General features: G+C 27.4%; 1 protein-coding gene across 2 annotated transcripts in view; it reads right to left on the reverse strand.

Moving 5' to 3' along the window:
* LOC129613893 (paramyosin, long form) overlaps positions 1 to 14,626 on the reverse strand; it is a 36,758-nt gene extending 22,132 nt beyond the window's left edge. The window contains exons 1-5 of one of the 2 annotated variants that reach the window (XM_055528213.1): positions 14,506 to 14,626; positions 14,211 to 14,367; positions 1,706 to 1,762; positions 1,553 to 1,639; positions 1,324 to 1,490 (exon numbers count right to left, since the gene is read on the reverse strand). In XM_055528213.1, the coding sequence (XP_055384188.1) occupies positions 1,324 to 1,490; positions 1,553 to 1,639; positions 1,706 to 1,762; positions 14,211 to 14,333 (434 nt within the window). In that variant the 5' untranslated portion in view covers positions 14,334 to 14,367; positions 14,506 to 14,626. Of the gene's footprint in view, positions 1 to 1,323; positions 1,491 to 1,552; positions 1,640 to 1,705; positions 1,763 to 14,210; positions 14,368 to 14,457 lie in introns of both variants that reach the window. The other variant, XM_055528212.1, reaches the window with a different exon arrangement.
* Between the last annotated feature and the right edge of the window lie 9,598 nt (positions 14,627 to 24,224).

Here is a 24,224-nt window from a genome sequence, read left to right on the forward strand (position 1 = left end):
TAACCGGATCATGTCCAATTTAAATAGGGTTCTGGAACTTACTACAATAAATCATTTGTGAAAATTTGGTGAACTTAGCTCAATTGGTTTTTGAGTTATCGCTGGGATGGACGGACGGACGGACAGATGGGCAGACAAAGCTAAATCAACTCAGAATTCGACGCTGATCAAAGGCAAATTTAGTATACCCTTCGAAAATACGTTCGTACGGGTATAATAAGAAAATATTAGGACTTCAGAATATATATATTTATTTTTTGCGAAATCTACGATATTTTACGAAATAAGTTTGTATATTACACAACAGTGCTAAACGAATTTTAAAATGCTTGAGAAAATGTTCAGCATTTAGAAAAGTGGATATAAAGAATATTTGGGTTATTACCGACCGTATTGTGTATACAATAGGTAGGTTATGTGATGGCAACAAATTTTGCATATCGAGTTTTCGGTGAGAACGCACTTCTCCATGGGATTGATGAACTTTTGAAATAAATCAGGCCTCGGGAACTGCAATTTTTAGCGGGCCTGTTTTACATTTTTAACCGTTTTTAAGAAAATACTCAACCGATTTACTTGAAATTTTATTTACATGCTCGATCGTCCGCGAATCCACCTAATTTTTGGAAGAAATCAGGAGTCAGCAACTGGATGTTCGCTAAGGCCAAATATACATTTTTGCGTGAATAAAAAGAAATAAACAACCGATTTCATTGATTTTTAATATTTAAATTCTACTTTTTAAAAAAATGAACATATAATTTTTTTGGAGAGACCAGGGCTCGAAAACTGATCTGCTGGCCGATTTTACATTTTCTTGAATTTCTTGAAATTTGATATTTGAGTTCTGGCTGTAACCGAAACTAATTGGCGAGAATTTCAGGGAATTCGGGTAGCGCAAAACGAAACTCTACTAAGAGCCAAATTTACATTTTTCTAGATATGTTAACTAGAAGCTTACTAATGTCCTTACTAATGTTGGAAAGAAGTATTTAACAGATATTTTTATAATATTCTGTAACACTTTCGTTTAACTAGACAGTACACATTGCGGTCGGTTATGTGCTGATCACATCGGACTTGTATGTATATGTACAAGTTATTTTTTTAGCTTTTTAAAAAGGAAAGTTTGAAAGTAAATTAAAGTATTTATACCCAATGAATTTGAGTGCTTATTTCATTATCAATTTGTGTTACTGGTTAAATTATATCATTAAAAAAACTTTTTAGTTCAACATCACATTACTTTGGAAATTTTCAATTGTCTATAATTAGTTATTGTGATAATTGATTAAACAATGAAAAATTAAGAATTGAAATTACCTTGACTTTGATTTCGTTAATACATCAATTTGCTCTTGAAAATCTGTCATAATTTCATTGTGCTTCTTCTTAAGCATGTGGGCAGTTTCTTCGGACTCTAGATGAACATCTTCTAGCATTTTCCGCATTTTAGCCAATTCTGCATCTCTTTTACAATTGGCGTGAAACTATTTGAATGAAATATGTAGTGAAAAAATCTTTTATATATGTATACAATTTGAAAAAATACTTGTGATTCCGCACCACCTTCAGCTTCTTCTAAGCGCTCTGACATTTGTATTACTTGAACGCTTAAGTCGGCCTTTTCTCGTTCAATCTATACAATTTTCGTTTTAAATAACAATGAAAAATAGCTTTTTTATAAATGTTTACTACAACTTACTCTTTGCCTTAATTCTCTTTCAGATTCTAGGTCATCTTGTAAGAGGCGGATCTTATCCTGCAATTTAAAATTAAGTTAACAAAAGTTAATAAAAGTAAAAAATATTAACTTATTGAAAACGCAAGGCATTATAATCTAGAGAATGGTTTGCTTATGTAATTGTATTGGGACAATCTTAACAAGAATGTTCTCTAATTATGAAGGAATAAAACCAGTTACTTTATTCACACAAAAAAATATAAGAGACATAGATGGTTGATTCGCAAGAGCGCATTCAAATTCTTTATTTAATTTTAGTCAAAACTGATGGTCTTCGTAAATTGGTCAGAGCTGAATTTACCGAAGGTATTGCCAAAACCATTAATTAAATACAGATGTTAAAGATACTGGAATTTTCTATTTGTACTCGTATAATAACATGTTGCCATTCATTATATTTCTAATAAAGGACATGCGAGTTTTTCAAAAAAAAAATTACCATGGATTTTTGACTTTCGTTAAATTATTTCTAATTAAACTAAAATGGCATGGTGCAAAGTATAAGCTAGCAAAAGAAATTCATTCATAAATTTTTGAAAGCAAAATGAATTTGATATTTCAATATTTACATGAGACTGAAAATGTACTCAAGGAAATATATGAAGTTTGATAGTAATAACGTAAATAAATATTTTCATTTCGTTATGAGAAAAATATGTTTATTGCTTTTAAAACGCTTAATGTTGCTCCTTTAAAACAATGCATTTAGTCGGAGTATAGAAAGAGCTCAGATAGACATGCAATTTTTAGTTTTGCAACTCTATAATTGCTAATTTGTATTCTATAGGTTTATATTCAAGGGCGCACACATGCAATTGTAAACAGTTTGTAATTTTTTACTAACTGATTACAATTTCTATTTAACGCTGCAATTACTGCTTGATCTTACAAACGTTGCACGCATATCTAAACAACTCTACTATTACATCAATTCAAATCGATTTGCATGCAATGACACTGTTGCAACTGTGAGTATAAACCTATGGAATACAAATAACCAATTAAACAGTTTTAAAATTAAAAGTTTCTGTTTGCCTAAGCCCTGAAATAAACTATGGTAGTTGCAGCTTTTTTGTTATACACATTTGCATATATACATGTACGTATATTAGACCTATTTGTTTACTCTTTTGAAAATTTTGAATAATGTCTTTACATCTAACAAGTCCCAATACTCAATTTTTTTTACGAAATATTACGAATTTTTGGCTTCGTTCCTGTAAAAAAAATTACGAATTTTGGCTTTAAATGCCACTGATCGTGTCATATTTCTTATTATTTTTTTCTTTTTTTTACGTAAAAAAGAGTTTAATATTTTAAAAAATCCCAGGATATTATACACATTTTTTAAAAAGCTTCCCATTTAAATTCTATTGCACGAAAAAGAAAGAAAGGTAGGGGGAAAGAAAAAATGATAAAAAATTTCAAATTCATATTTCAGTATGGTTTCAAATGTTAATGAGGAAGGATGTATGAATTTGCAGGCACATTTTGTATTTCCCAATAAGGTAAATTGAGTAGTGTCGGCTAACAAAAATGTTAATAAAAGTAATGTAGGTTGACACATTTCATAATTTGAATTATCTCATTTCGGTTATTTATAATACTCATTAAATTGATTCAAATAATTTCAGTTAGTTTTTAAGTTATTAAAAATAAATATGTATGTACCTACTTCCAGTCATTTTTCTTAAATAATTATTTTAAAACTATTTCAAACAGTTATATTGAATGCTTCAAAAATTTTGTTGTGCACTTCTTTCATATTTTTTTAGCAGGTAGACAAGAACAATCTATTTATAAAATGGCCCTGCATGTGTATGAATTTTAATAATAAACGCAAACGGACAAAAATTTACATCAGTACCTACAACCTGTTACTTTACAATCGGAGTTTTTGAGTATTTTGTTAAGATACTATTTATTTGAAAAAAAAAAGATATTCGAATCCGGTCATAAAAATATATTATTGTCTTTTCCAAAACCTTTTAAATATTTTTTTACATAGGTAATATATTAATTTTTAAAAATTTTTCTCAAAAATAGAGGTAAAATTTAGAAGTATATATAAAATTTGTATTTAAAAAATAATATTTGATTGCATTTTAGATATTATTTTCTAATTTCCTCTTCAAATTTTTTCTTTACTATGTATTCATATCAATATTTAATAATTATCTTTCATTAATAAAATTTTCAACTTGACTCCACAGTTACTTCCCACATCACTTAAAAATAATGAAATGCTTTCAGTAACATATAAAACGTTGAAGGCAAAGGTTGTGCTTGTTGTTTTTCCGCTGTTTCAAGAATTTTAAAATAATTATGAATGAAAATATTAATATATTTTCTTGATTTTTCAAATATATTTTCGAAATTTTACCTGCTTTATAATAAGTGTGAATTTATTTTAATATTTCTTCTCAAAAAATAGCCACTTCGATTTAAAAAAACATCTCTTAGCATTGGGACTTGTTAAATATAAAGACATTAATTTTGAAAAGAAAAGAAACTTGAAATTTAAGGAAAAAAATTTAAAATATTTAAATGTATCTTCAAGCTAATTCTCTCCAAATTTATGAAGGGTGTATGCTAATTAAGAAGAATTTGTGATGTGTTTCCTACTTCTTCATTTTTATTTTGAATATAATATTTTAAAACCTTTTTAGAAGTATAATCTTTTCAAATTAGTTTTACTTTTTATATGTAGTTAGAATAAAAAAAATCTCTGAATGTACTACAATAATTTTGTATTTGTATTTTGTAGCTAAATTCAAAGTATTTTTCGAGGAATTGAGATATATTTATAGCACATTACAAATGAATTCCTTCTCTTTCGGTAATGTTTTTATTTGAATACCGATAAATTTGTGTCCATCAAAACATTTTTTATTCAGCTACGTTTTATTTTGAAAACCAACATATGGCTATTGCCAAAAGATCTATTTATACTTTTATTACAACATTCATATACCAAAAATGGACTATCTACAAAATGTATATTATATTCCTTTTAGTTTTATTTTGTCCATTAATTGAAATAATTTTGATCCGTTTGACTGTAAGAAGTATTGAAATATGTTTATGTTATAATATAAAGATAAAAATTATTTTTGCTTTGAGCAAAAATATTACGAGTTATCAAATATTTTATTTACAAAGCAGAAATATGATGTTCGAAATGATTCATGATCACTTTAGATATGCTTTTTTTTTAGACGTGTATACATATACAATATTGCCGTCATAGAAATTCATAAAAAAGTTTAAGAAAAGTTTAAATAGATTTTTATTTTTCTAATAAAACAAAATAATATACAATGCAAATAAATCCAAAGTTTAACCTGGTTTGAAAAATAAAAAAAATAGGTATATTCGAAAGCATGTAAAGCATGTTACGCGAAAATCGCAAAATTAATACTCAACTAAGCAACTATTACTAATTTGGAAAGATACGATACATCATCGCCCCAAATTCATCATTTTTTTTAAGTTTGAGAAATCTAATTTAAAGCTTGTAAGCAAATATTTAAAAATTGGCCGACAAACTAGGTTTCACAACATCCCAAAAACATTTTTCAGAAAAGGTAAAATAATAATAACGCGCTTTTATTGCAATATATCACTTATAATAAAATGTGTAATACAATATATATAATTATTAATTCTGAATCTAAAGTCATTATAAAAATGGCCTTTTGTTCTGAAAGGAGAAAAATTAATTTTCATTATTTAAAAATTTCTTTTATTATTATTGAAAGTTAATCCCTTTTCATAAATATTTAAAATAAATAGCAATTACTGAAAAATTCCGCGTTAAAATTCTGTTCAATTTAATATACTCGTATTAAAAACCACTTAAAAACAAAATTAAGAAACATTTTAAATTTCAAGAGCTTAATGCAACAGTCAATATTTTCATTTAAACAAGCATTCATATAATATTGTACATCTACATTTAGTTGAAATTTTTTAATATTGCAAAAGTACGATTGGTGTCTTTTTTTTAAAAAGTTGATACATTTTTAAAAATCATATCATGTAAACAAAATTTTCTAATGAAATAGTAATACATACACATAGGCATTATCTCGAGAAGATATTTATTTTGCTACATCCGCATTTTATTCAATATTTCTTGCACTAACGAACTATTAACTACATTCACTATTTCTTGCACTAGCGAAACAACCAATCCATATGGTTTGACAAAGATGTGGAGTTTTTAAAACTAATATGGTGCAGAGTAAGAGTATGCAGAGTTCAAGGCATATCTCTAAATAAAATCTGCTAACTTTTTGACAATACAGGTCATAGTCTCTCGTTTTGGTAACATATGTACATAAAAATCTGTTTCATGGACTACAGACTTATTTTTTGGCTTATGTAATGTTGAGTTAAAATACAAATCTTATAGTTATGCAATGTAATCTTAGTTATGTAACGGCCCATAAAAATACAATTCAGCCAAAATTGCATATGGGCGTTCATATTTGCATGACACATACATATATCCAAAAACCATTTCCTTATGATATTTAAAAACTTATTAAGTATACGGCATGCGATAGCCTCAATGTAGTGCGAAATATGATAACGATTATTTTTTTTGTATCCTACTTCGCTCCTAAGAGCAGCATAGGGCTAGTGCGTAATTATTGTAAGTAACCATGAACCAGTTTCTGACTTCATTGGGTTTACTAAGTAGGTGAAGAACCTACCGTAGTTTTTTCTTTATGTTAGATATTAAAGGTTATTATTATTTATTGTTTTATTTTGCTGGTATTTTTTTAATATAGGATATTATTGAAATGTAATAATTAGTTAATATTAATTTTTTGCTTTTATATCTAATGTGTATAAAGCTATATGGGCTAGTACAAGGACCAGTGTAATACAACTGCACCATTGGTCAGGCCTGTTTTACAACATGATAAATTAACTTTATATAACTAAAGTTAAGCCTAAGTCTATAAAAACTGGTACGTGAAAATACCCTGACTTCATGAAAAAACCCTAAGGATCTTTTAATAAGGTAAGTTTCTGAGGGGAAGAAAAGCCAGATCGAGAAATAAAGACTACGAGATCGTCGATTTTTTTCGACTAATGGAATGTTTTTATACCATAATAAAGTAGAATAAAGTTTTGTACTAAGTAATTTTATTGAAGTACGTGCCACCTCAGCAAACAATCTAATATTTCAATTTCGAGTAAATTATCAAAGATAAACTTTCCATGATACCTGGTAAGAAAATTAATTAATAAATCTGAATGAAACCTGATATAAATTATCTTACAATTTTTGTTGATGTAGCTTGTCAAATAGGGAATACGTACAGGCCAATTAAACCTCGAATCAATAAATAGTCCTAAACATTAAAAAGTAGAAACCAATTCAATAAAGCATACTATGTTGCAAGAATGGAAATCAAATATAGAATCACTGTCGTGTCGTTGAAAATTGGAAACCTAACACGTAATTGAGATTGGAAAAACAGATGCAGAATTAAAATACCAAAATTATATCTACTTAACTTTAACTGATTTTCAGTTTGTTAAAATCATGATTGACATTAACTACATTTTCAAACGGGTAATTATCCAGACAAATCCAGAATAGACCAAGCTTCCTGGTCTGCATCCCATCCCAGAGAGATGGCAGTAGGAGATACCTGGCCAGGTTAATATAGCCATATACTTTATAGCTGAATATGAAATGTCTAATGTTAAGAGTAGAAATGCGGGAGAGATTTCTACCAAAGTGTTGGCAGAGGCCACGACAGTCGTTGAGGGCTTGGCTGAATGTTCAAGACGTTCAGAGAAGTCACCAGTGGAAAAAAAAATCACTTAGCGAAGTTACGGAATCTGTTTAGCAAGAATCTAATGGTTGCAAAATTTCCCATGTGATGGCAAGTAGAAGGAAAATCATAGAAGTTTATAAAGAGAGAAAGTTTGAAGAAGACAACAAAAGTAAAACTTATATATGAAGGTAATGTAAAAAACCCGTTACATCACGAAAGTGGATCAATGATCGATTCGCTGAAAGAAGAGATCTGCTGAAAGAAGGCAGAAAATCTAAAATTATTGGGACAGCAGAATTCAGTTTCAAATGGCACCGAAAAAGATAAAATAGATGTGGTTTGTGTGCGAAATAGATGAGGAAGAGTCAACTGGAGAAACCGATTTTTAAAACCAAAAGAAGCTTGAAAAAGAAGAAAAGCTGAGAGTTCACCAGAAATGAATAGCACAAAAGTAGAGAAATCTCTATTAAGGGAAAATGCTAAATGTAATATAACCAATTATACGCATTTAATGAGAATCCTCAAAGAGGAAGGTAGTGACGTAAAGTTAAACATGATGAACAATAATGCATTAAAAAAAGTAATCTTCGGGCCAAGTGTGCAAACTGCTACGAGGCACACCTTGTAGGTTATCGGGGTGGTTAAAGAAATTCAAAACAGAAGAATAAAAAGTAATAAGTCTAAACGAGTCATGGGTAAACATGGAAGGACTCCAATAACGATTAATGCTTTTACATCAAATAAGTGGTGTTACATACTCAAATACAAAATTGTAAAAGATTATATAGATAAAAGACCTAAAAAGCACGAAAAATAAAGAAATTGACAATAGTGCAATGCAAAAATCTAAAGAAATTGACAATAGCATGATGGAAATGATGCATGCAACAAAGAATTGACAAAATTTCAAATGAAATTATCTACTGGAGAATAGATAAACTAACGTATATCTAGAAACACCGAAGCGATTTCTGAAAATTGTCAGTAAGTGAAACACGAATTCGTACCTGGAACGTACCAAAAATACTAATGTCGTTGTAAATAGAAATCAGGAATTGGAGGTTTTTCCTAGATCTAAAAATATCGATATATGTCTGTTGTTAAAAACACCTACACATTCTGCTGGCCATTCAAGAGTAGATAGTGCTTTTTAATTAAGGAACACACAAAGCATAATGAGAAATCCAAAATAGAGATGGAGAAGTTTCAAGTTGTTATGGTGAAAATCGAGAAATTTAGCATTAGCACTATTAAAAAGGTATTAAAATTTATATTTTTTCAAAAAAAATTTAAGTACATTTTAAATGCATTTTTAAATGTATATAATATGTACATTACGTTATTTTATAGTAAAATCATATTTCTTTCTATATTGTACTATATTTTTGTATTGCTAAAAAATATATAACGGTTAAAAAAATTAAGCTGTGCATTTCTTAAGAAATAAAAGTGATTGTAATCCCAAAATAAAGTTAAAAAAAAAAGAAATACTCGTATTAAAAAACTTAAATTACAACAGTATTTAAATATTATATTAACTAAAGAAAAAGTAAAGGTGTTACAAAAAGATAATTTTACAATTGCCGAATGATTTTTCGCAAGTACGTTTATTCTTCTTAAATTAACCAAAAGGAATTTTTTAATAAAAATTGTTTCAGTTATTTAATTTGTAAATATTGCTGCTCTAATAGCATATTTAATTTTAATTTTTTTCAGAATTATGTATTGCATTATAGAAGTTTCAATTATGGACAAAAAATTATGAAATATTTTGGGTGAAACATTAGTGCAATAAAGAAATGCATTGATGTAAATGAAGTTTGCAAAAAATGTTCTTTCAGCAATTTATTTTTTTTTTTTGTAGAAGTTAACAAATTTGCATTTTCGAAGCTGTCTAACATACTGCAATTATTGCGAAATATTTGTAATTATATTGATTATAAAAATGCGGAACAATTTGAAACACTAAAGGGTGCAGTCCAAGAATTTTTAAAAAGAGCAAATTTTACCTTTAAAACGAAGTCAAACACAATATAAAAATAACACTTATATTTTTTCCTCTTAAAATTTGTCATTCTTTAGTTACAAGGGTGTCATAAATGTTTGTTTTGATTACCTTTTTGTTACATTTACATTTCTTTGTTCGATACGTTACGTTAATTAATTATATAAATAATTGAATGCTATAATTTTGATTCTATCAGCACGTTACGGCTATAACGATTTTTAATAATTTAAACTGCATATAATGTGTTAAACTATATACATAATACAATTTTTATTTAATTACTTTAAGATTTTTACTTTTTCGAAAAAACCGATTTAAACCAATTTTTACCTAACAAAACAGTTTATTTATAGATGGCATTACAAGAATAAAAATTCATAAGAAGACCGTTACTTTATGGAAAATTCAACTTTAAAACCACTATTTGAAATATGAATAAGCTAAAAACTAACAAGAACACTGATTATTGCTACCAACATAAAATCAGCACAAAATGGGTTTTCTCTAGACAGTTGTATAGTAAAAAAACTGACACAATTTTCAAAAAAAACTAAACTTCGGAAATGATTTTTATTTGGTCGCGATACCCGCCCAACGTCTCCAAATTTTGGTTTCTTTATTTTACATTTGAATTTCAACGTTCGCCAAAAAAACCAACTCGGTCCTCAGTCCACTCTCAGTTTTTTTCCTTTACTGAAAGTTCAAAATACTGTTCGGGTGAATAGTGAAAGTATATTAAAAGCGATTTGGTGAAAGTATTGCACAAAATTACGAAAATAACTTTGAAACACATGATGGATAGTGTATTTTTATTTTCTTTTATTTCTTTGTTCGAACTATGTATTATAAGCAAGGATTGTCTCAACAGATGTTTTTAACCAAATACATTTACAATAGTTTTGCCAAAGACGTTTGAAAACAACATTTTTTCTGTTAATAGTTTTTACTGTATTGTCTGTTAATGTGTATTGTCTAGTTAAGCCGAAGTGTTACAGAATATTATAAAAATGCCTGTTGAATACTTCTTTCCAATTTTTAGGATATTAGTAAGCTTATAGTTAACACTTAAAAGAATATGAATTTGGCTCTTAGTAGAGTTTCGCTTTGTGCTACCCGAATTCCCTGAAATGCTTACCAGGTAGTTTCGGTAACAAGCACAACTCAAATATCAAATTTCAAGAAATTTCATCAATTCGTTCGCTAGATATGTGAAAAATGTAAAATCGGCCCTCAGATCAGTTTCCGAGTCTTTCTGATCTTTCCAAAAAATTTATATATTCATTGTTTTAATGCAAGGAATTTAAATATTAAATTTCAATGAAATGGGTTCATTATTTCTCTTTTTATACGCAAAAATGTATATTTGGCCTGTAGTAAATGTTCAGTTGCTGCCGCCTGATTTCTTCTAAATGTTAAGAAGTTTCGCGTTCGGTTGAATGAAACTTATATGTGAAATTTCAAGTAAATCTGTTGAATATTTTCTTCATAAATCTAAAACAGGCCCGCTAAAAAATGCAGTTCCCTAGGCCTGATATATCTCAAAAGTTGATTAAGCTGTGCCATAATCGAAATAAACTTACACTTAAAACGTCATCAAAATCGGTTCAGCCGAACTTGAGATACACGCGTGTACACACAGACCGACAGATCGACATTTTGCTGAAAATAGTTTATTTACATTTCCCTGCTATGGAGAAGTGCGTTCCCAGCGAAAACTCGATATGCAAAATTTGTTGCCATCACATAACCTGCCTAAGTTGAACAGATTTTTTTTCGGGAGTCTCCTTTAAACAAATTACATATGTACATACATACATATGTATATGTCTTCTTACATAGATCTAATCTAGTTGTTTTTCTTGTGTTACACCAAGAAAATAAAAAATATTTTTAGCCGTACAAAGTGTGTCATTTTCTTTTTATGTACATTTTTTAAATGGTCATTTTAAAACGGGAAAAGCTGGATACTTAAAATTCCTTTTTTACTCCATGCAAAGCGATGTTGGAAAAAATCAAGATTTCTTGGAAGATAAAATGCTTTTTGTACAAACTTTAAAAAATAATTTATTTGTAACCGTAAAGAATGACTTCATGCACGGTTATGTGGTACATCATTAAAAGGAAATCAAAAATGTCTACTTTTTTGTTTATATTTCATTTATGTTCAAAAATCAGTTCTGTATATATGATTTTAAAAGAACTGAAATATCATATAAATCATAATAATGCATTTCTCATAATTTATTGAGCTATCAAATGTTTGTTAGACCTTCGAAGAAATGTTTTATTATTGAATTTTATTTACGTTAACTTGCCTGTCGACGAAACACAATTTTTCACAAAAATTATAAGTATTCATTTGAAAGAGAATATTAAGAAATGTACTCAACAAGGAAACTCAATATTTTTACTTTACATTGGGAAAAACTAAATACAGTAGAACACGCTTAAGTGTAACTCGGATAAATACAAAATTCGCCTAATTAACCAACTATTTAATACTCATGTACCATTCGTATATAGTTCTCATGAATTAGCTCGGGTGAAGTGCAATACGCATAAGTGCACAAAAATTTCATGACCAAAAATTTTGTAATGAAAATTATGAAATTTTGCTCGTTTAAGTGTAATTTTTTTTTTTTTGAGAGGTATATTTTTGATACTTTTTCTGCAAAGTTGCAATCATTTTTTTTTCTTAATAGAAAAAGAGTTGACACACAGCGTTGTCAAAAATAATAAGTTTTTTTATTTTAATATTTTAAATAGGTTTTCTGCTTTTTCCGGAATCAATACTTTATTTGCAACAGAATAAATTAAATAAAAAATATTGAATACGCAGATATACTCGATTTCGAGCTATGTACTTTGCTATTTTGAGAACAAGTTTTACTGGAAAAACTGTGAAAGATAGAGGAAAATATTACATGTTTATAAAAAAAACCAAAAAAAAATAATCTGAATTTTTGAGAAATTTCTAATTTAAAACAAAAATAAAAAAAACATTCTGACTTTGACGAAGTTTATCTCGGAAACTATGGCTCAAATCGAATTTCGAACAGAAACAAAGAGCAGTCAATCATCTGTGAAACCAGCACCCAACGGTTACTCTACTTCGCATGGTTCCGAAGTTATAAACATTTATTTACATGCAGGAAGAACCGGAGGCCTTTTTTCAATAGGCTATAGCTCGAAAACGAGTAAATCTCCACCATACAATTTTTGTTCGATATTGATCAAAGAGCCATCCCTGAAATTATGGCCACTCTATGAGAAACAGCCTGTATATTTCTGTAAAAGAAATATTCTATAGTAATTATACTTAAACCAAAACAATATTTCCATACGCTATCGGCAAGTTCATATGCATGTACTTTAAAAGATATTTGGTTTTCCAAAAATTCTGGATAGTAACTAAAATATACATATGCACGTATGTACGTTCTACTTAATAATTTTATATTGTATTTTAATATTAAAAATTTTGCATGATTTTTGAAAAGTGCAAGGTAAAGTATATATGTACACACTTTTATGTAAGTAATTTTTAACTTACATAAGGTTCCTTCACGAAACCGTATTTCATAAATGATTATTACTTAATTTTTCGGAAATGTTCTTTTGAAATTTTGACAATCTCAGTTATTTTTTAATCGAGTTATCTTATATTTGTTCTCGAGATTTAATATTTATTAAAATTTAAGTGTGTTTAAATTTTTTTTTAAATTTTTGTCTCGTGAAAGAGCCAATAAATTTATGAAGCTCTGTAACCGAATAAAAAGAAGGATTAATCTTGATCCAAGCAAACATTTTTGACAATAATATTTATGCGCCAGATATTAAATTGACAACGATGAAATAAAAAAAAAACGAAACTAGGATTTTTTTAAATAGCTTTGTTATTATATAACAAAAACTAATTTTGTTGCATTATTACACGTTCAGATGAAAATTTTTATTAATTTTTCACCCTACACGATATAATTTGCGTTGGCGTTGTCGAGTTATAGAAATAATTTACACATACATATAGAAACTTATGTACATTAGTGCATATATGATTGTGAGTAATAATATGGTTTACTATTAATAATTTTTAAACTGAATATCCAAATATGATTCATCGACCAGAAATAGACACATCTTAGAGAAAGTAATACTTTTCATATTAAATTTTTTCTTTTCTTTCAAATAACACATCTATTCTGAGCAGTATTTTTTTCCGTGTATAAAAAATAAAAATATTATTTTCTTATTAAAATTGAATTTCAATTTAAAAAAGTTTTTCATGAATTTATTTATCCATTTTGAAAGAGTTTTAAAAATTTTGTAAATTCCTTTTTTTATTTGGTAATTTTTATTTTGAAAGAAAAATTTTGAGAAATAATTTCTTAACAAAATTCCATAAGTTACATTGCGTACACAATTTATTATTGTGAATATTTATATATAAATGCTCCATATACTTTAATGTAAAAGTAGTAAAACACATTTAAATATTTGGTATTCTGATTATTTCTTTTAACTATTTAAATATGTGCATATATATGTACATATCAACACATAGATCGTTTTTTTATTCAAAATTTATAAATTAAATTTAATATTCGAATTATGATTTTAACATTCATTTCCATTTTTTTTCCTTATCTCTACTTACCTCTAATCGTGAGAGGGCGCTCAAATCAGCACTGTATTCAATGCTAACATCGGCGACTCCAGCGCCTGTTGAACTAGCTCTGTAAGAATATTTAGAACTTCTGGCAACAGCTGACGATGACATTTTAATTATTTTTGACGTTTGTTACAAGATATTTCTATAAAATTGTGTATAATAAAGATTTCGAATTAATTAATATTTTGTGTAAAATTTTGCGCTACTTAGCACAGTTTTCATTAAATGTTACCACTTTCATAAACAAACCGGAGCACTATGTGCAAAGTTTTTATTTTACCGTAATATAATTTTCGTTATAAATGTCAGAGAAAGGCTGGCGGTCTACTAATTGTAATATTCCGCCGTCGTTCGAGTAAAATGTTAGTATAAAATCGAAAATAGAAAAAAAAAATTATTTCACGAAAAATGGACGCTCCTCGAAATCTATAGTAAAAATAGATTTTGATTTGTTTTTTTTTTTTTTAATTTTGAATCTATTTCTCATATTAGAAGTACTTGAGAACATTGCGTTAATATTTTAGTGTAAAGTTTGAATGTGTGGTAGAGTATATTATGAGTAAAAATTAAATTTAAACAAGAATAGGTATAGTTGACCGTATCAACTATGTGATACCCATACGAATTAATATTTAAAAGTTTTCTTTTTATTCCTAGTTCGCTCCTGGGAGGAGCATAGGGTTGGTGCACGATATTGTAGATAACCATGAACACTAGTTTCTTACGCCATTGAGTTTACTAGGTAGGTAACGAGCCTAGCGTAGTTTTATACTAAGGTTATTGAAATTTACTATTTTATTTTACTGGTATTTTTAATATTGGATATTATTGAAATATGGAAATTAGTTAATATGTGTAATATGTATAATGTAATGTAAATAAAGCTATATAATATTGAGTATAATTTTTATAGTGACCTGACTTTAAGCCCGAGACCCTTCTATTAAAGCACCAGTGCAGTAACCATTGGTCAGGTCAATGTTTATAAGTTCTGTATGCTAATTCTTTCACTCTTTTGCAGATACTCCTGGGTTTTTGTATGTATAGCGCTTTTAAACACATATGGTAGATAAGTAAGACTTTTATTAAAAATAATGGTCATTTTACTATGTTCGTTTTTGCTAAATTTCAGTATTGTAGTTTCAACAACTTCCAAGTTATGACCAAGCAACTGCCGAAGTTGCTGAACATCTACTCGAGCCACTGTCTCTATCATATCCAATTTAAGTAGGTTTCTGGCATTATAAATCATCGCTGGGACAGACGGACAAGCGTGGTTAAGTTGACTCAGAATTTGATGAAGATAAAAAACATGCACTTACCTCTACGTCCCAGACTACTATTTTTTGGCGTTATAAACGGTAAACCTAATTTATAATACCCTTCGAATATACGTTCAACGATTATAAAAAGAGGAAGTATATGATATCTAGATTGGAAAGTTTTTTGCACATAGACAAATATTTTACTGTTATAACTTATAAAATATAATAAACTTATGAGAATACTCGTGACCCGTTTGTGTAAAAAAGTTGGAATGTTTCAGAAAGGATTTGTAGTGGTAATCGATGGTTCAACCGATTGTTTCTTGATTCTAATATTATTATATATAGTATCATTGTATATACAGTGAGTCAAAGTCAAAATGATACACCTTTAAAAAAAATTGTAATTAAGTTCTTTTTATTTTTAAATCAAAATTAGATATTTTATGTACATAAATTACTTCATTGATATGTAATTTAAAAAAAATAAAAAACTTAAGTCCTGCAACATTTACGGTTAGATTACAAAATAAAAAACAATAACAAAACTTCAAATTTTTAATCAAAGTGAAAATGATACAATATAGGAATATCAGTAAAGTAATATTCTTAAACAAGTTTTAATATTTGGTATAACGTCCTTTAGCAACTCTAACAGCAGTTAATCTATTTGGCATGGAAGAAACTAGCTTTTTTGCTGGTTTTTTGTTGTTTATAATCTAACAGTAATGTCTAACTAGGTTTTTTAAAATTTGTATATTTTTAGTTTACGTACCAACAAAGAAATTTACACCAACAAAAGTTCGGAATTCAATTAAAAATTAAGAACGAAACTTTGGTAAATGATTTTGTAAATGGTGTATCATTTTCACTTTGACTGACTGTATAAGCATACATGAGTGTTAACTCGAAAACTAATTTCCACAAAAATCGTTTTTTGTTTTTAAAATGTTCATGATAAAGAAAGGGCAAAACGTTAATATCAGCTTTTGCAGTTAACATTGGTTTAAGACTAATTCATTCTTCATGGAAATTAACATAAGGTTATTTATATTTCGCGCCGTTCTGAAATCGGAAAAAAATCAATTCGGATTCGAGATCAATTTCACTCGATTTCAAAATTTTTTGAAATCACATATTGAAGTGCCAAACAATCAGGTGATATTATTTTTTTATAGCAAATTTTGTAAAAGTTAAAGGGGCGTTTAAATTAAAGTGTCTGAAAATTATTGTATTTATAAAGCAATGATGAGAATTATGAAAGGAAAAATATAGATCCAGGAATGATATTATTATTGGCAGATGATGAAAGAGAGCAAAAGGCTAAATTAAGAATTCATTGCAAAATATTGAGAGAAAACGCAATCATATGTTTCAGAATCATTTTATGTCTTATTTATAAGTACATACATATGTACATATGTATAATTTTTTATATTGGGATATTGTTTGAATCTACAAATTAATTTTTTATTATAGATGTGCTGAACAAAATCAGTTAAGTTGGGCCACAATGATTCGGTATATAAATGCATCTCTTTTTGCTCAAACCCAAAGTAAGATTTTTATTGGTTTCCATAAATTGTAGCATAATCTTCTGCTGCTTTTTGATATGACTTCTATTAATTGAATATTGAATGGAATGAAAAGATCTTAAAATTATATAATGTATATAATGTATATAACGTATAAGAAAAATGTTGAAATTTTCCAAAGCGCGCACAAAACACAAATCCAAATGGACCGAATTCAGATTCAAACCAAATATGTTTATCGCATTTTTCGATTTTCACAAATGCTGCCTTATTTGACAAAATTCGGATTTGCCAAGTACCACTTTCATTGATATTTTCACATATTGTAAATTGAAGCAGTTGTGATACATATATATGTATGTATGTACATATATACAATATGTACAAAAATATTTACCTTTAAAAAATAAATACATTTTGTATTAATTTTTTTATTACAACATTGTATTATTATGTTTCACATAATTTTTAATATATGTATGTAAATTTAAACATAATAGTTCGATTTTATGTTTTTGAGTAATTTTTAAAAAACACTTTCGTATTGATGTTTTTAATTCTTAAAAAATTTAATTATTTTGGCTAACTTCTTTAATTTTTTCATTTATAAAAACAATTTTTTTTTTCATACCTGATATAATCAATATTGTACATACATATGTATGTAAATTATTTTACAGTTACTTATACATATATAAGTTGTTTATTAAATATGCACATGTGTGTGTTTATTATAGAACACGAATAAACAAAATTACATATATTGAAATCTGACCAAACTCTTTTTCTTCCAAATTGTGAAAAACAAATGTTCATTACTATTCTGAAAATAGAATTGTGACTTAATCGAGAATGATTTTCATTGCTTTTTAATATAATGGCTGGACAAACAATTTCATGTGACTTTATTTTAAATTTAACACATTGTCCTATTCTATTTTCTTTAACTAGTTTTTGGGTCTTTATATATGTGTGTATGTATAAATGTGTGCATGTATTTACATTACATGTTATTTACCTACATAATATGTACATATGTATTTACATCGATCTAGCATTAATCTTGTCCTCGAAATCAATGACTGCATATACATGGGTCATTCTACGGAAACTTGCCAAAAGTGAATAAAATTTTGCACAAAAAAAAATATGTTTTTCCTGATTCAAAGTAAGTTTTAAATGGTTACTTAAAGCATTTTAAAACATTTTCCAAAAAGGTTCACCTTATTTCCTCAATTTTAAGAGAATTATAACGAAATTTAAAAATATTGCTAACACGCTAATGACAAGGATACCACGAAAATGACATACACATCAATTTATTAAATTTTTTCTTTATTTTAATTCAATTCACAAAAAGAAAAACGTTGTTTACATAAAAGGAACTTGAAAAAATGAAAAGTAATAAAAATTTATATCTAAATCCAGAATTCACACACTGGTAATTTTTCCTGAAACTCAAAAATTTGCTCATTATCATTATACATATATACTTTTTGGACTATTTAGAATTTTTAATATTTGTTTTTCCTTAATGTACGAGGTATCATTCTCAATTAATTTGAATCTTGTGTTTTGGGAATTAGCATTTTTTTTAAATATTACTTTTACGTTGAAGTGTTCTCCTTCATTTTTGGGATCTTCCAAACATTGACTGACGTATTCTAATTTTATCCTGGAAACTCTAGAAGCAAATATATCCTTTTTTAATGTAATTCAAAGCTAGTGATGAAGTTGACGAAGCCGATGAAGATTGCGAAGAAAAATACACATCATAAAAATTTAATCTTTGTATATTATTTGGGTCTGTATGTCAACTTCATTGACATACAGACATTTGGTATGTCAACTTCATTGACATTGGCATACTTCATAATTCCAAAGTCAAAATGGGAACATTTATTTTGGCATTTGAAATAACTTCATAATTTCCTCATATGTAACGTTGAAAATGTTTCACCAGATGCGATCTGACGAACTGCAAGTGTTCCTAAAATAAAAATATCAGTTAAAAATGATCAAAAATAATAGTGCAACAGTAACACCTTTAAAAGGCTTGATTTTTTTTCGTATGGTTTCTACCTTTTCAATATCTTCTTTGCTATAGTTATAAAAAGACATATTGCTTTGCAGTTCGAATTTAAAAATTCCAAAAGAGTTAAAATGTTTGTCACATCCTTCCCGGAAGCAACAACGGTCAGTTGTTCGCTTACAAACACCGCCAATTCCGTCCGGTGTTCCTCTTCCATGGCCAGACTCTGTTTAGTTCAATGTAAATTTATAATTTCCAAAAAAAATATTTTTTAGATTCTTCGTCAAAAAATAGAACTTGGTATTGGTATTATTACAGAAAGTTCGTTGTAATATGTTTAAAACCTTTAACCGTGCACCCAAATTGCTGAAACATCATGAGATAAGGATGAGTTAAGTGTGCAGAAGTAGTTTTTAACACATTCGCAATTTCCGTTTTAGTTTTAAATAAAGTATATGTTTTTTCTTCTTCATTGCATAATATAGCATATTAAGACATAATATAGTAAATATGAAATTCTATTTCATTAAGTATTTTAATTGGTTTGACATTTAATTTAGCATTTACGTATTTCTTTGAATTATTTTAGTTAGGAAAATTTAGTTAGTTAGGAAATTTTAAGCAAGCTTTCAAAAGAAGTCATTAGCGTGCCCGCATGTCATTGGCGTGATCACACATTAGCCAAACTAATGACGCCATTCTAATGACGAATTACAGGTTTTTTTTAAATAAATCGAAAAGTTTTGCACATATTTACGCCGAAAAAATTTAACAATAACTATTTCAAATATTATTTAAATTAAAATAAAAAAAATAAAAACTTTTAAGAAATTTAAAGTAAAATTACTTACCACGACAATGACAACTTCACTTGTGACACTTAAGTTTTTTCTTATTCTATCTTAAAAAAATTCACTTTTCCCATAAAAAAGGTATGCACTGACTTTGCACACGTAAGTACTAAATACTTACTGATCTCTATGCATTAACTTTTAAAGTTTCAAAAATTTAATGTCTAGAAAAATTAAGTTTAAGTAAAGAGAGTGTGAAATTAAGAAATGTATGGCGACAAGTAGAAAAACAAAAATTGAACTAAAAACAAAAAGAGCATTGTGAATGCGGCATACTCTCAGAGAAACTTGTTCAATTCTGATTTCATTAGAAATTACTAGAAATCAAAAATCAAATTTGAAATAACGAATTTTTAGATGTTTATTTGATGTAGTAGGCTTGGCGACAGCCACGCTAATGACAAAATCGTAACTTATCACAAAATTTCTACTAAAACAATAAAAAAATTTTAATTTTTTTTTCGTGGTAACGAACTATTAGTCCGCCAGCAAATTTAGGAAGTTTAAAAAATTTAAAATTTTTTATTTTTTTTACTAAATTTATTCGGGGACATCAAATAAGCACGTTTCTGTAGAATGACCCACATACGTTTTTCGTTTTACATATTTTATTTTTTCTTCCCAAGTAATCAAATGCAAAAAATTTGGCGTAAAGCAATATTAAATCAATTAACTTACATACATTCATATATATGTATGTATATATAAATATCTGTAAAAATACAACAAATGTGAGCTATATAAATAGTTTACTTTGAGATTGTTTTTAAAAAGGGGATTGTGCTCGATAACGACTCCATACTTTGTGGCGTTAAAGTTTATAATGAGCTTGTTAAATGTTAGGGTCTTCAAAAATTAAATTTAAAAAATGTTTAAAGCTAATACGGGTTTTATTTTAAAGAATCAATATTCAATTAAATTGAAAACTAATTAAATATTAACTATCTTCCAAACCGTCTAATGGATGTTGCCATGTTCTATAGAAATGTGAAAAATAACAAAGTTTTAATTTGGTTGACCCTGATAAATTCATTGGTTTAATTGGGACCTCTATTTATAACACAATATGTTTTAAAGAATATTTTTTAATTTGAGAATAACATTTAAAAAAAAACACTTCATAAAAATTTTAAACCGAAACTTAAACAAACGTATTTATATGCATAACCTCTTAACATGAATATAATAAACATTCATATATAATGTAATACGAGTAATATATGTACATGTGTTATATTATATGCATATGGGCACATGCATGTATGCATATAATAGTATATGTACACCAGGTCCTCGATTTACGACTCAGATGTACGTTGATTTGCGGTTACTACGTTTTTGTTTTATAATTTTGTAATTCACACAACGACTCTTTTTTGCAGCTACGACCCTTTTTTTAAAAATGTGAAGAAAAAGAAAGAAATATTTATAGGGCTCATAATTTGTAGTTGCGCCATTTTTAATACTTTTATATTTTTTGTTTATTCATTTTCATATTTTTATGTCAAAAATGTTGTGAAAATATTGTGAATTTTTTTACAAAACATAAGTGTGCGAACTGCGAAACGATAAGATTTTTTAAATGCCTGCAAAAAAGAAAATTTTCGGAAAACAATAACAATAAAAACAAAATTAGATATTTTAAGAAAATTTGATAGCGGAGAAAAAGTTGCGGATATATAATAATACATATGTGTGTATTATTTTGTTGAAATACATGACGTATCATTTTGTTGAAGTATATAAATATACATAATGTATGTAGAAAATTATACAAAATTTTAACTGTATAAATTTTATATAAATGTATTCATATGCTTTATTATATCTTATGTTCATATGTATAAATATACATACATACATATTTTAAAAAAACTTGTTTAACGGGGATTCGACTTGCGACACAGTTTTCCGGAACACATCGCCGTTGTTAATCGAGGACCTAGTGTACATGTATGTATGAATAAAGTATAATATATGTATTCATATACGAACTATTAACGAAAAGAAGACTTTAATTGCATTAGTATTTTCAGTTTGAATTAAAAATTTTTGGAAATTTTTCAAGTTACAGAGATTTTTGCTTTTATGGGAACTGAATGTTATTTAGAGTTAAGGAGAAATTCGGATTGGGGAATTTCGAGTTATAGAATAATTTTTATAAACAAAGTTATACCAATGTTAAGGGAACTCATATGGTTTTAAGGTAAGGAGATTTTCGAGTTGTAGAGGCTCCACTGTATCACCTTTTAAAAAATGTTGAAAATATTTATATTCCAAGGTTCTCATTGTTTTTTAAGGACGTAGCTGTATTAGTTATTTCCAAAAAAAACGTATTCGTTAATTTTTCATAATTTCCGAAGAAATTGCATAAAATTACTGAGAATCGTAAGAATTGCTAAAAAAGCATTTCTGTTTTTGTCAAATAAAGTACTAGAAAAATCTACATTTTTAAAATCATTTAGTGCAAAATTATGCATGCATATGTCCCAACAAAAACTAAAGTAGTTAATTTATACAATTCGACGGGCATATACAATTACAAAAGAATCGTATTCTATTTCATGCGACTTTAAAATTACTATACTAATTTTATTGAGTATAATTTTTTCCAAAAGAAAAAATTCCTTTCTTAAGTTTATTGAGTATATAATTTTTTATTTGTTTGAAACGAAAAATTAACGCGCCCCGGAGTATTAACGTGTTTACTGTACTTTCTCAAAAAGGAAAAATAGTGCCTCATTTAGAGGCGCTATTTCGTCTTATAATATTCTTAGATGGAAAGCTCAACGATGAACTCAACAATATGAAATATTATTTTAGAAAGAAAATATCACACTGCGTGAAATCAAAAAGTAAATACTGCAAAGATATTGCAGTACTTTACTGGCAAAATAATCAAAAAAATTACGAAATCAGTTCGATGGAAGTAAGATAATTTAATTTCGGAATAGTAACTCAATATTGCCACAATGTTTAATAAACATTCTCCTCGCGAAATTTCATGTTGCTTTAATTATTTTTTTTTAATTTTCATGTTTAAACTTATCTTATTTTTAAATTTAAATAGCTTTTAGTTGAATAACACTTTTAAAAAATATCGTTAATTAAAAATAAGATTGTATTATTCAGCAATTTAAGCCAAATAAACAAAATTTAATATGTATAGAAGTTGTCGTAAAGTTTAATACTGAGTCATCGCAACACTTGAACATCGCAACACTTAAACATCGCAACATAATATTGAAGTGTCACTTTACTTTATTGCAAGTGTATATTTACTTTTTGATTTCAGTTGTTCCACTATGTAAAAATGCAAAACTCGAAAATTTTCGATTCGCAAGTGATTTGATATTGTGTAACAAAATTGCATCGGAAAAAATTTAAACTGCAAGCATTTTCTAAAATTTTTTGTTTTTGACATTTCTGACAGTTTTTTCAAAGTAAACATTTCAGCTATTTTAAAATAGTCATAAATATTTATATGTATGTATGTATGCTTAACAGTCGCTTGTTGTTAACTTGTTAAAAAAATATGGAAACTTGTTAAATAAATAGTGAAAGATTTTTAGTAGGTACGTTAAGATTTAAATATTGCTCTTGCTCGACAAGCCATTTCACTTATTATACCCGAAGTTTGTAAGGATATAGATAAAAAGTTGAGTCCTTCAAAAATCAAAGTGGAAAGGAGCAATGTCTAGAAAAGAGAAGCGAAACAAGTTTGCATACTGCATGAAGTTTACTATTATTGTAAACCGAGAGATTTTGTTTAGACCTTAGTTAAGTGCAGTAAATTTGAAGTGGCGGTTTTTTTTTAATTTAATAAACCAAAATGAATGTTACACTTACATTGTTTAGTTTTATTTTTTCAAAAACTTAGACTTTCGCAATAAGATTTGTAAAAGCTTTGGAAAGTAGCATTCTGTAGTGCCACTTTTGCTACTTTCGCATACGCAAATTTACGATATTTAATTTACATAGTTTCGAAATTTTAGATGTGTATATAGTAGGCCACCAGGGTTATCGTATTTGAAGGCCACAAGGGTTAATTTAAATATTTTGAACCGCTCCGTTTGAAAATAGAAGTACTAATGAAAGAGAATGTTAGTAATTTTACTACCATTAATTAAAGCCATTGAACCATTGGGTATTTAAAAATCTAAAAAAATTTGTTGAAATATTTTATTTGCTGAAAAAAAATAACACTAATTTCTTTAATTTACAGATCTATTGTAAAATACGTGATAGCTTACAATTTAATAGAATATTTCAAGAAAAAATATAGAATTTTCAAACGAATAATAACTTAGTAAGTA

The sequence above is a fragment of the Condylostylus longicornis genome, unplaced genomic scaffold (genome assembly GCF_029603195.1).
Source record: "Condylostylus longicornis isolate FDR11 unplaced genomic scaffold, ASM2960319v2 ptg000094l, whole genome shotgun sequence".
Taxonomy (NCBI): domain Eukaryota; kingdom Metazoa; phylum Arthropoda; class Insecta; order Diptera; family Dolichopodidae; genus Condylostylus; species Condylostylus longicornis.